At 42.1% G+C, this 13,473-nt stretch overlaps 1 protein-coding gene across 2 annotated transcripts in view; it reads left to right on the top strand.

Annotated features, from left to right (window-relative positions):
• The window catches only part of CUL4A (cullin 4A), a 57,523-nt gene that overhangs the window by 17,948 nt on the left and 26,102 nt on the right, over window positions 1-13,473 (top strand). For both annotated transcript variants that reach the window (XM_019746552.2, XM_019746551.2), the window contains exons 4-9: window positions 831-900; window positions 2,175-2,248; window positions 6,044-6,206; window positions 6,773-6,862; window positions 8,010-8,092; window positions 11,960-12,027. In XM_019746552.2, the coding sequence (XP_019602111.1) occupies window positions 831-900; window positions 2,175-2,248; window positions 6,044-6,206; window positions 6,773-6,862; window positions 8,010-8,092; window positions 11,960-12,027 (548 nt within the window). The remainder of the gene's footprint in view (window positions 1-830; window positions 901-2,174; window positions 2,249-6,043; window positions 6,207-6,772; window positions 6,863-8,009; window positions 8,093-11,959; window positions 12,028-13,473) is intronic.

Consider the following 13,473-nt stretch of genomic DNA (forward strand, 5'->3'; position numbering starts at 1 on the left):
GCCTGGGAAACTTGTATCTTTCCACTTCAACAAGCTGTTTTGTTCATCTGTACAAAGCGAATGTCTGTGTTATGTGGTGGGGAGGATTAAATGAGCACAGACATGAAAAGCGCTTTGTAAACTATAAAGTAGTGTGTAGACATTTATGACTATGCAACTTTGCAAAAAGCACTGAAGACAGTGCTCAAGGCACTTAGCAATGATTTGCTCCAGGAACCGGAATTCCTTTTTTTTATTCCTATAAACAGCATCTTGAGTGTTTCTTTAAAAACATATTCTAAGAGTCAGACTGAGAGCGTTCCCAGTTTGGTGTGTGAACGAGACTTCGTGTCAGTTTTCAGTGACTAGAAGTTGAAGTCAAACCTCAGCCATTTCCCTGCAACTGCCAGTCCCCGGTGCTATTAATCATTGAGCAGCTTCTTCACCACAGGGACAGTGTCTCCAGGAGCTCAGGTACAGGATTAGGTCAGGACCTGCCCTTTGTGGGGTATGGCCTTTGGTTCAGGCCCCCAGGCCCATGGAGCCCATGACCCAGTTGTTGGTGTCGGCTGGCAGGGCTCTGGAAGTCGGCAGGCAGTGAGGTGCTACAAGAAGGAAGGGAACCCAGAAATGGGCGGGAATAGCTGAAAGACAAAGGAGTGCGGGCGGGGAATTACAGCTAGGTGATGAGATGTGGAGGTAAGAAAAACTGCACTTACGATTTTTGAACTTTTTGTAGTATTCTGATGACTAACTGATAGGTAGAATTCTGTGGTGAAAAGAGCTGAAATTAAGGGGTTAAAATTGCAATACACTGGCCGTTTCTAAAGTTCTCCTTAGCAAGTCTGCACAGACTCACTAGATAGTGTTTTATTTTTAAAGAAGATTAACACGTGCTGGCAAGATCACTGCAGACAAATGGTAAGCATATCGACTTTTGTTATTAATACTAATTCTGTACATGGTGCACTATCCCTGAAGCTTCATCGGTACTGCTCTCGCTTCCTCTTTGGTCTTATTCAGCCTCTGATTTAGACAGAAAAATTTGAGTATCTGGGAGTATGTGCTCTCTTTTAATCCAGCTATCTTTTTTTTTTTTTTTTCTTTTTAATCAAAGCATGGCCTCATCTATCTTCTCTCGCCCACCTAGGGAAGGTGTGGGCCAGATTGTGAGCTGAGATAGTAAGTTGTATTCAGGGTTCTGTTTTGGGTCAAATGCTACCATCCTGCTCCAACATAGTTGGATAGCAGGGGAGGGGAAAGCGGGCAAGGTGAACTCTGTTCTTCCATAACGGGGCTGGCTGCTAACTTGGCCTTCAAACCAACCTGACAGATGATAGCTCACTCACAGTACCCATAATTCCTGAATGGGTCTCTTAAGTTTTTCCTTAATCCCAGTTTATGACTGATAATCAAGCTTGAATTCTAGAACTTTAACTAGACAGCCAAAGTCTTAGACTTTGTAGATGTATTGATTCTAATTTGATTTTATGTATAAATTTTTAGTGTGACCTGGCTGTTCATTGTGTAAGTGAGAGAAAAGATAGTATCAGTAGTTTTCCTAAGTAGGTTGAATTCTTTTGTTTCCTAAGTGAGTAAGTAGGAGACAATGAATATGTCTCTGTTCTGGGCCAGGCACCTGGTAGATGGTAGAAATAGATGAATGTCTGTTGGAAGGTTTAGTTTACGTGTGTAAGCAAACCGGTACAACAGAGTCTGGTAAGTTCCATGAGAGGAGAATTACAGGGTTGCAGCGCACATGTCAGCCTGGCAGAGGGAGCAGCTGATTATCCTGCGTCTTCCCTGCTCTGCTTGCAAAGTAGAGTCCAATGCATACACCTGGCCAAGAGCCTCATTCTTATGTAACGAGAACTAATTGTTTAAAAGGCTTAGAGCATTTCCCCAGTCTAATGAGAGTTACCACATCAGTCAGGAAATGGCCAAATTTCAAAGGTATCGTTTAGGCTAAGTGCTTTAAAATCCCTACAGTCAGGTTTTCTGGACAAAAGAGATGAAAAACACCAAGGAAAACAATTTAGAGGGAAAAAAATAAATCATGAGGGTTTTGGTGGGAAACATCTTTTCATTAAGAAACACTTATTGCTAGACTTGAGATTCCTAGCAAGAGTTCAAAAGGCCTAATCTTGAATATTTTGTTAATAAGAAACATAAATACATTCTTTTCTAATTTACAGATCATGATCAGAAGTATTTTCTTGTTTTTGGATCGCACTTACGTACTTCAGAATTCCATGCTTCCTTCTATCTGGTGAGTGTCCTAGTCAGGACAGCTGCGTCTGCTGCTGTGACGAAAACCACATGTTTGACTTGTGTCCTCTGCTGGTTAATTTAATAATGTGTACGTGGTTATTTGTCTTGGTCCTTTATCTCAGCCAGAATCACTAGTGCACACGTCCAGGCCCGGGTGGATCTTAGCCCCGAAGTGTCTCTGTCACCAGTGAGGGTGGCAGGCTGGAGCTGGGGCAGGCGAGTTAGGAGGAGCAAACTAGCACGTTCTCCAGCTCACGCCAAAGATCGTGGAGGCAGCAGGCACGCACAGAAGTACTGTGTGAGAACACGTTTGTGTAACTGGGCTCTGGGCTCAGCACTGTCTGGAGACGACGGCACACTGCTCACCTCTGCTGTGGGGGGAAAGACCGAGGGTCTCAGTGACTCTCTAGCAGCTGGAGTTTGAGCCTAGAATGGCTCCTTCCAGTGCGCTGGTGAAACTCAGAGAGACTGTGACTGCTGTGGGGTCCTGACCCCTGAGCGCCTGAAGCCCCTCAGGGCTCCCCGTCCTGCTGACCATCTGAGGGCATGGGGCTCTAGCTTCTTTTAGGATATTGAGGCCTGTCGTTTCATTCTGCTCATCACACATCTTTAGGGACAGTATTAATTAGGAACGCCTCCCCCATATTGCTCTGGGCCCCTTGTCACTGACTTCCACAGCCTTTGCTGATGCCCTTCGTCTCTCTGCCCGACTGCCCTAAGCCTTTCCACTGCTGCCTCCAAACAGGTCCTGCCTGACTTGAACACAAGCCTATCCTTAGTCTCATCCTCAGGTTCTTCCTTTGTTGATGTGAAATTTATTCTCCCATTCAGAAGAGATGGTGTACTCTCTCATTACCTTTAAACCCGAGCTCTTTAAAAGGTTGCTTTTTTTTTTCCAACTTCCTCACCATCCTTTCACCCTACCCCAAAGCAATGTGATTTCTCCTTTCACCACATAGGAGCTGCTCTTGCCTAAGACGTTGGTGATCTGCTTACCAGATTCCATAGTCACTTTTTTATCTTTATTTTATATAACCTAGCATCTGTGTGCCTTTAGACATTCTCTCCTTATTGAAACATTCCCCTTCCTTAATACCACTTTCCCTCTTTGTTCCTTGTACCACTGACATCCTCTCACTCCTACATATCTCGTACTAGACCCCCACACATGTCCACAATAAGGTAGGCACTGCACAGAGAAGATAACCTTTATCCAGAGAAATAAGGATGGTAAACCTGATTGCAGCAAATCACAAAGCTTCTGCTCTGTGCAAGGCCCTGTTCCAAGTGCTTCAGCACCTACTAATTTACTTAATCCTTAGAACAGTTCTATAAGGAATGACTGTTATCATCCCCATTTTATAGATGGAGAAACCGAGGCACAGAGAGTTCATATAACTTGCTGTACCTGGGTTGTAGGGTTACGTAGCCTGAACTCTTAATTTATAAACATAGTTTAAGGTAATCATGTCATATAAACTATAAACATTGCTTATAGCATGAAGTAAACTAAACTATACCACGCTCAGGCAGACAGAAAACCTGAGCATGATAGTGCAGTACGACAGGAATCGTGAGAAGCGCACAAGGAAGGGCGAGGAATGGGGGCAATCCTTGACCCAGGCTTGGCAGAATGAGCAGGAGTGGTTAGACAGCTAAGATAGAAAGTGGAGGTAGAGAAAAAGAAAGCCCAGTCTAGAATCATACGCAGTCTGACAATTAAGTTCACGAACTCATCCTAGAAAAAGTGCTACACACCTCATTGCTGAATATCACTATGGTCACCTTCGAAGTACTCCCCTTGGGAAGCTATGCACTGATGCTAGTTCCTAATCCACCCTTCAGAGCAATTGTGGAACTCTTTTTGGAATGGCTATCAGAGCTGTCATCGTATTACCCTTAATGGCCTGAATGTCATCAAAATGTCTTCTTTTCAGTATTTCCTTTGTCTTCAGATAAAGAAAGAAGTCATTGGGGGCCAGATCAGGTGAGGAGGGAGGCTGTTCCAATACAGTTATGTGTTTACTGGCCAGAAACTCCCTCACAGACAGTGTTATGTGAGCTGGTGCATTGTGATGCAAAAGCCATGAATTGTTGGCGAAAAATTCAGCTTGTCTAACTTTTTCATGCAGCCTTTGCAGCACTTCCAAATAATAAACTTGGTTAACTGTTTGTCCAGTTGGTACAAATTCATAATGACTAATCCCTCTGATATCAAAAAAAGGTGAGCAACATTGTTGCAACAAGTTCGCGAACTTAACTGTCAGGCCTCGTAGGGTGGCAGCATTCCCAGAATGCGCCATTTGTGGGAGAGTCGGAGAGATGAAGCTGATGAGATGCCCTGATAGCTGTTGGTGAGGAGCTGTTGGAGCCTTAAACTGAGATTTAGATTTTAGGAAGAAGATTCTAGTGGACAGTTAATACCTCCTAGGCATAGGATACCTGCCTGGACCTATGTGAACTGTTTCACAGGCGTAAATCAATGCATGTGACCCCCATTTAGTGTTACGGAAGGACAGGCACAGAGGTTAAGTTCCTTGCCACAGAGTCACAGTAAGCAAGCGAGTGTTGGGGCCAGGATTCAAGTCCAGGTGGCTGGCTAGAGCCCACGTGCTAACCACTGGGCTTTCATGCTCTTTGAGTGCATGGAAGGCTGTGGCCCACTGCTCCGCTAGGGAACGGGAAAGGGCCAATGTGAGTGTGGGGCACAGTGTAGGAGGAGAAGGTTCCCCAACAAAGCTAGGGCTCTTCAGAACGCATGCTCACCAGTGTCCGTTCGCTACGGACTACCACTCACTACGGACTACCACTCACTGTTAATACTGCTCACCGTTATAAGCTTACCACCACCACCACTCACCATTACTACTGCTCACCACCTCTTACCTCCATCACTACCACTCACCAGCACTAATACAACCCACCATTACTACTACTGCTCATTACCACCACTGCCCCTGAGCTCCCATTCAGGAAACCTGGCTGGGCCCAGGTATCTGAGTTTTGTCCCCCTTTCCAGTGTTTGGCAAAGCAGAGAGTCCATTATTACATGTTTGTTGTGGATAATAACTGACAGCTAAATTTCCTCCTAAATTTCTCAGGCAACGAGCTGAGGAAGTATGATGGACTCTTAAAGTCACATTTTAAATTTGGTTCTTTAATAGACAGAGCCAAATAGAAGAGAGAACCAAGTGCCGGGGGAGAAATAGTTGGATGATAAGCTCTGTAGAAGGACCAGAGACGGAAAAAGGAAGGATGTGAAGGGGCTGGTGAGGGCAGTGGAGCCGGGTGGTGGAGGTTCCTAAAGCTTCGAGCATCTCTGATCAGGTCCCTACGAAGAAGGCTGTGAACTGTGGGCTGAAGGTGGCAGATTTTTACAAGATTCACATACTTTTCTTTCTTTTTTTTATTTTTAAGGAGGGCACAGCTCACAGTGGCCCATGCGGCAACCTTGGTGTTATTAGCACCACGTTCTAACCAACTGAGCTAACCGCCACCCCAAGATTCACGTACTTTTCAGGGGCATGCCTGACCTAGTAATGCCTCAACACTCCTCTTGTGACAGTTGCCTGAGCCACTCGGGAAATTAGACAGTCTTGATAAGGAAGGAAATACAAAGTACACTAGACTGGCCAAAAATGAAAATCAAAATAATAATAATTCTTGACACCTGGATTTAGAGAATTAGCAAATGAACAGATTTGGGATGATATTCATAGTGTAGTTGGAACTTCACCTTAAACTTCTAAAAAGTAAAACTAAAATATAGTTTTGTTTTTTACTGTTTGTACAGGGATATGGGATTAGAACTATTTAGAAACCATATAATTAGTGACAAAATGGTTCAGAGTAAAACTATTGATGGAATTCTGCTATTGATTGAACGGGAAAGAAATGGCGAAGCTGTTGACCGAAGCTTATTGCGAAGTCTGCTGAGTATGCTCTCTGATCTTCAGGTAAATATCTCATTGTTTTAACTGTGCCAATAACTTTTAATAGTTGATAAGAAAAACGAACTGGATACCTGACTAACTACTTACACCAAAATAAATGGATGTATCAAACATTTAAGTGCAAAATATGAAATCATATTAGTATTTGTTGAAAATATGGGGTATTTTTTTTTTAACCCCTGGAATGGGAATGACTCTTAGACTAACGCCACACCAGGAACCACAAAAGGAAAGAGCCCTTACAATGGACCAGTGCTCCCCAGAAAAAGGATGAGGGCATGGCAGCGCTCTCGGGAGAGCAGTGAGGTGGGCTGGGCTGCCTCGGTTAGCTGAGTAGAGGTCAGCCAGCCAGGAATCAGCTGACCAGAGGTCAGCCTAAGCCCCTGGGGTTAGCTAAGCTGGAGCCAACTGAGCTGACCTGCCGAGGTCTCGCTGGAGGAATGGCAGGTACAGGCAGCTTATTAATGCAGGTACCTGCAGCTGTGTTCCCTCAAAATTTGGGATACACCAACACTTCAAAAGATAGATTTCTTTAATGTAATTGGTCAGTAACTCTGCTCATTTCTTAGGTATATAAAGATTCATTTGAACTGAAATTTTTGGAAGAAACGAATTGTTTATATGCTGCAGAAGGCCAAAGGTTAATGCAAGAAAGAGAGGTAAGACAATAAAATGTTTCTGAATTGCCCCATTTCATTTTTATAGATGTGCATGTAAGTGTAATTTCTAAATGCTTGTCTTTTCATACATGTAAGCATTTCATTGAAAATCTTTTGAAAGCTACAGTGTGGCTTAAATCCTCAGTAATGAGCTTCATTTTTATAGTAAGGATTTAATTTCTTTTCCTTAAGTTAGACACTGTTTTTTTGCACTGCCCGCCAAATAAGAAAGCCAGTAAGATAGCTTCTGAAATACATAAAGGAACTCAAGTTGAAGCAAGAGAATAAAAGGTAAATTTTAAATATGAAACATAAATGTGACACATGAACATTTTTTTATATGTGTAAGGCATTGAAAAAAATCACCCATAAAAGTCACGTGAAAAACATAGTAATATGAATGCAAAGACTTTGACAACCAGTTTTCTAGTTATTAGAGCACAATCCTGAGGGGAGCCCCTCAGGACCGTCACCCAAATATCACTTGTTAGTGTACAGGATGCACCCGACTATCGGTTCTTTCATCCAAGTTTTGAAGAGGGCGTTTCATGTCAGGTACCAGGCCTGGCTGCTGCCACTAGATCAGAACCTCAAAGACCTTTGTTATGGGGCCTTTCCTGAGCTGTCGGGTGACAGCAGGGACACCCTTAGCCCCTGGAAACATGAAATGCATTTTGAGATCTACAACAATGCTGTTTGGCGTCCCCAAATGAACAGCCAGTCTGTTGTTTAGCTTTTGCTGTTCCCTTTAAGTGTGGGCCACGAGGTGCCATTAGGCTCATAGCTTCTGACCCAGGTGCTGCTGCGCACCTGTCCATGGGGCCTCAGTGATGGAGGAACCTGTGGCATCGACCCTAGGACTTCACTGTGGACAGGGCATGACAATGCAGTGCTGCCCTGGCCCTTATTCTAGAGTTTATTTTAATCTCCAGAATTGAGTTTAAGGAAATGTTTCTTGTATCGCACCCCGCCCCACATACACTTCCCACTTTACCATCCACAACCCCCATTAATCTATGTTAATATTTGACTTGAACATATATTCTGCTTTTTAAAAAAGATTTCGTAAGGAAAACAGTATTTCAGCTTCTTGGGTGAAATCAAGAATCTTTTTGTTACTGATGTGGTTAAATGTTTTGTTTGGAAGGTTCCGGAATATCTTAACCATGTAAGTAAACGTTTAGAGGAAGAAGGAGACCGAGTAATCACGTATTTAGACCACAGCACACAGTGAGTACTGTTAATTTATTTAGTTTTTTTGCAATTTGATCATAGAGAAAACCTTTTCCTGGCTGGTTATTGAAATAAATGGTATGTTTGTAGATTCGTTCAGTGCTATCTGAGAGTATTTTTGCTCTTAGCACATTTTGCTTATGTTGTGATTATTCAGCACTTAGAAGATACACTTCCTAAGTGCCCTGTCATGAGTTATTGTCCAGATACTTGGCATCTTTGGGTTTTGAGACAAGGGATTCTATTTATGTTAATGGGATATAATAGAATATTAGGCAGTTTTGATGTTAGACATCTAATATAGCTGTAACTTTTTTTTATGGTACTCAGTCACATTATTCTCTCTCATCTAACTTATTTTCCTCTAAACCTGAGATTGGCTGAGTAGCTAGGGAAAAGTAAAAGGGAAAATCTTTTCTTTGTGAATGTCTGCGTCAGCACATAGTATTTCTTCAAGGGAGAAGAAATAAAATAGAAATCTATTTCTATAGATGGTAGATAGAAAAGAAATGGGAGCCAGTTAAGGAATAGAAAATAAATGGATGTTTTTAAGAGAGATTAAAGTGATAAAATGTGCAGAACTTATTGACTCATTGGTGGGGAAGAGGGCAGAGAAGATGAAAGGGACAAAATTATGACAGTTTGAGCATATAGAAAATAAGAGGGGTCATAAGAGAAAAGATGAAGTCACTTTTAGACATGTTGAGTTTGAGACGCCTTTGGGAATCCCAGATGTACAGAGAGGTGACAGTTGAGCTGAAGCCAGGACAAGGTTGCTCAGGGATATGTGGGGATGCTGCCATTCACCTGGGGAGGAGGAGGGACTACAGGGGCTGGAAGCAGACAGAGGAGAGGTACCAGGCAAACAGCACAGGGTCTGAAAAGCCAAGGCGGAAATTATGAGTAGTGTCTTGCCAGTAGGTCAAGTCACGGAAGAATAAAAGTCTTTGTGGAGTGTCTACTACATTTTTTTCTATTGATGATAATTTCCATATACCATTCCATTTATATGTATGAAGTTCAAGAACAGGCCAAGCTAGACAGCGTACTAACTAGGGAGATATATATAAATCATGTAGGGAATTGCAAACAGGCTTCAGGATGGAGGTGGGGCTGGCTACGCAGGGGCTGCTGGCATGGCGAACACAGTGGTTTCTTTCTTGACTCTCATACTAGATTCCTATACTTTTTTATATAGATGTTGCATTTTAAACCCCTCCCCCCAATATTAAAAAATACATTGCTTAGAAGTATACGTAGATTATTTAAGCAAAGGAACCCTAGACAGAAGGGCGGTTCAGCTCCAGGCTCAGGTATGGATGGTGGAGGGCTATGAGGAGCACCGACTGAGGTGGCTTCTACAGTCATGCTGGTTTTATTTAGAATAAAACAGAATTTTCAAAGAGAGAAGAGGGAGACCGAGGGAAGCTGGCTGCAGCAGTCTTAGGGCTGGGCTCTGAGCCCCTCCTAGTCGTAAGGCCCCAAGTCCCACGTGCCTTCAGTCAGAACACAGCAGACGGCAGTATGATGAGGAGTGTGCTTGAGAGCAGCAGTGTATTCCTCTCTGCTGTGCTTTGCGCCCCACCCTGTCACTGAGCCGCGGCCAGCTCACCCTGCCGCCTCTGCCCTGGCATGGGCTGGGTCCTGTGTTCCCCCAGGACTTTGCCTCTCAGCATTGGACCTGCTCTCCTGTTAGTTGAAATCACTAGATGCTGTGGCGGGAAGTCTTTTATTGCAAATCAGTGAATTGTCACAGTAGTTTATGAAATCAGTCTTTGGGGACTCAGCTGCTGCAGTTCATTCCCCAGGACTGCTCCTGAGCTCCTGGTACCTCTGAGTATCATCTGCCCCTTGGCCCACGACCTTTCCCAGCACCTTGGCTTTGGTAGGCACTGCATGAACTGTTAGAATGAAAACCGTGGCAGGGTTTCTCAACCTGCAGAAGGGAAGCCTAGACCATAAACTGTCAAGAAGCGGTGATTCCGTGAGCGCGTGAAGAGCTGCTCCTTATTGTTAGTCATCCCGGAAATGCAAATCAAAACCACAGTGAATATACCACTTAACACCCACCAAGATGGTTATAATAAAAAAGGCAAGCAGTAAAAACCATTGGTGAAGATGTGGAGAAATTGGAACCCTTGTATATTGCTGGTGGGAATGTCAAATGGGGCAGCCGCTGTGGAAAATAATTTGGTAGTTCCTTAAAATGTTACGCAGAGTTATTAGGTTGGTGCAAAAGTAATTGTGGTTTTTGCAATTGTTTTTAACCTTTTAAACCACAATTACTTTTACACCAACCTAATACTGTATGTTTCTACAATATACCAGTTCTATTCCTAAATAGAGAAATGAAAACATACATCCATACGAAACTTGTAAACAAATGTCCATAACAGCATTACTCATAATAGTAAAAAAGTGGAAACAACCCATTGTTGGCTGATGAATGGATAAACATACTCATACAGTAAAATATTATGTGGCAATAAAAAAGAATGGAGTACTGAAACATGCTACAACATGGATGAACCTTAAAAACACTATGCTAAGTGAAAGAAACCAGATACAGAAGTCATATGTTGTACAATCCCATTCATAGGAAAGGTACAGAACAGGCAAATGTGTAGAAATTACTGGTTGCCTTGGACTAGGAGGCAGGGAGGATGGATGGAGGGAATCGGCGTTCTGATGGGTGTGAAGTTTCTTTTAGGGTGATGAAAATGTTCTAAAGATACATCATTTACAATTCTATACATATACTGACATCCATTCAGTTGTATACTTTAGGTTGGTGAATTTTATGATATGTAAATTGTATTTCAGTAAAGCTGTTAAGAGGAAAAGCAGCAGCAGCAGCGACTGGTTTGCTGTCCCTCTGACATTTTCCTCACTGTGCCCTCTGTCTCCCCTTACCTGTCTCACTGCTCCCTTTCCTGGAAGCAGAATGGAATGCTGATTCGCTGAACTGGACTCTCATTTCCCCCACTCACTAGCTGGTTGACCTGGGCAGGTCACACCATCTCTGAACTTTGTTTTCTCATCTGTGAGATGGAGACCAAAATGTCTGTTGTGCCTTTCTCTGGGGTTGCTGTGAGGTTTAATTATGGTACATTGAAAAGTTCCTTATAAAATGAAGGCATTTGGGAAGATGGCCAAAATCAATAATCCTCAGAATAAAGTAGATGCTCTGATCCTTTAAAAAAAAAAAAAAAGAAATCCGTGTAACAAACCCAGGAAGAATGGTTGTTTGTGTCCTTGTAGTTATGGCAGTCACACTTGCTGCATGTCCAGATTTTGAGATATCCTGTTCTGTGTGACACGTAGCTTGGACATCATGAAGGAGCTTCTATGATAAGTTGGATTTTGATAAGTGATAATGGGAGAAAGCAGACAGAAAGAAGCGAGGACAGAGAGACATAGCCATAGCAGTAGAAGAGGGTATTTTATGGGACCTGGAAAAGGGATTGGTGGAAGATGAGGGCAGAAATTTGACAGCGGTCCAGGAAGTAATGTACATAGGGAGGACAAAACTGAAATTCGAAAAATGCCAACTGCCAGTCAAGCATAGGGGCCTACTTTTATTGGAAGCTGTGGCACACTTGCCTGTCTGCCGTTGTTCCCTTTTCCCTGGATCCATTAGTCTATTTATGTTATTCAGTAAATTGCTTTTAGAAATACTTCTGTCTGTATTAAAACAGTAATGACTGTCCTTGTGTGAGGGAAATGCTTGTTCTATAAGCCTTTGGTTTCTGATTGACTCCATACTATGTCTGTGTAGACAGTAACCCCCCCCTCACCCATCTTTTACAACTAACTAAAGTGTCTCCTTTAACTTCTGACACGTTCTCTTTTTGCCTTATATAGGAAACCACTGATTGCTTGTGTGGAAAAACAGCTATTAGGAGAACATTTAACAGCAATTCTGCAGAAAGGTAGATTTTTCCTAACTCTTGTGTCAATTAAACTGAATGATAGCTCTTAATTCGTTAAGAAAGTAAGTAAAACATAAATAATAGTGTAAGGACATTTGTTATTGTAATAAGACAATCACTAAAAATCATTAAAAATAATGAACATCTTAGCCCTTGAAAAATTAGTTAAGAGAGATATTGAAAGGCATGTGGTAGAACTACAATTTATGTTGAAATCACATTAAATACTATCCAGGCTAAAAGGTTCCAAGAGACCCTCTAGACTACAGACAGCTTGCAGGTAGGTCCTGACATAAGAGTCGTCGTCCTTCGTTGTGTCATTCACATTCTGACACACAGGTGATGCGCAGAATGCTCCTGCGGGTGTAGATGTACAGTTGGACAGGCTGTTAGATTCTCGTGGGCTTCCTCCCCATGCACTCGATTGGCTGAGTGTCAGATAAACTGCCAAATATGTGGTCTGCTTGAGCCAGAGTACACTTTTTTGTCCTGATTATCCTAGAAAAACAAGCAAACAGAAAATAAAATACATTATATTGCTAACTGTACAGTTCTACCTCTCATTTTACATTCCCCTTGTGATCTTAAAGCTTTGTTAAAGAGTAATTCAAACGTTGGTGCTTTGCACCAACAGTGAGACTGCTTCATATAGCCTATACTAGTGTATAATGATATATTCTTCAATCTGTATCTTTTTTTTATTTCTACCCTTTAAATTGTGCTCAAGTCTCTGGAAATTATAATGAGCACAATTTAACCTTTTACAACACTGTAGTACTTAATGTTATGTTTTATAAGTATTTAATGTTACCATTTGAAAGTCATTTTGGAACTATAGGATCTGTTACAAGGTATTGGAAACCTGTAAGTTTTTTTGGTTTCTTTTGTGTGTTTTTGTTTGTTTGTTTTTTAAATTAAAGTTTATTAGGGTGACAATTGTTAGTAAAGTTACATAGATTTCAGGTGTACAATTCTGTAATACATCATCTATATCTCACATTGTGTGTTCACTACCCAGCGTCAGTTCTCTTTCTATCACCATATATTAGACCCCATTTACCCTCTTCTAGAGCCCCACTCCCAGAAACCTTAAAGTTTAATTTTGGAAATGCTCTAAATAATACCCAAATAGATTGTGGTTTGGATTCTGTTTTGCCAGATAGTAGTAGTATCTCTAATGAGATACCTAAAAGTAGGACTTCCAAGTGGAACCAGAATAATGCCAAAAGGGAAGAGAATTAGCATTATTCAGCACTCCTTATGCTTTGTGTAAATATCTTTTAGTCCTTGAACAACCCTGTAAAGTAATTACCCCATTTCACAAATAAGAAAACTGAGGCTCAAAACAGCTTGACATTGGTGCCTCAAGTCACAGCTCATAAGTTGAGAGCTAGGGTCAAATCTGGATGTCTTTCTACTTATACTGCATTGAAACGTGCACAGCTG

Source organism: Rhinolophus sinicus, linkage group LG04 (assembly GCF_036562045.2).
Source record: "Rhinolophus sinicus isolate RSC01 linkage group LG04, ASM3656204v1, whole genome shotgun sequence".
Lineage (NCBI taxonomy): Eukaryota > Metazoa > Chordata > Mammalia > Chiroptera > Rhinolophidae > Rhinolophus > Rhinolophus sinicus.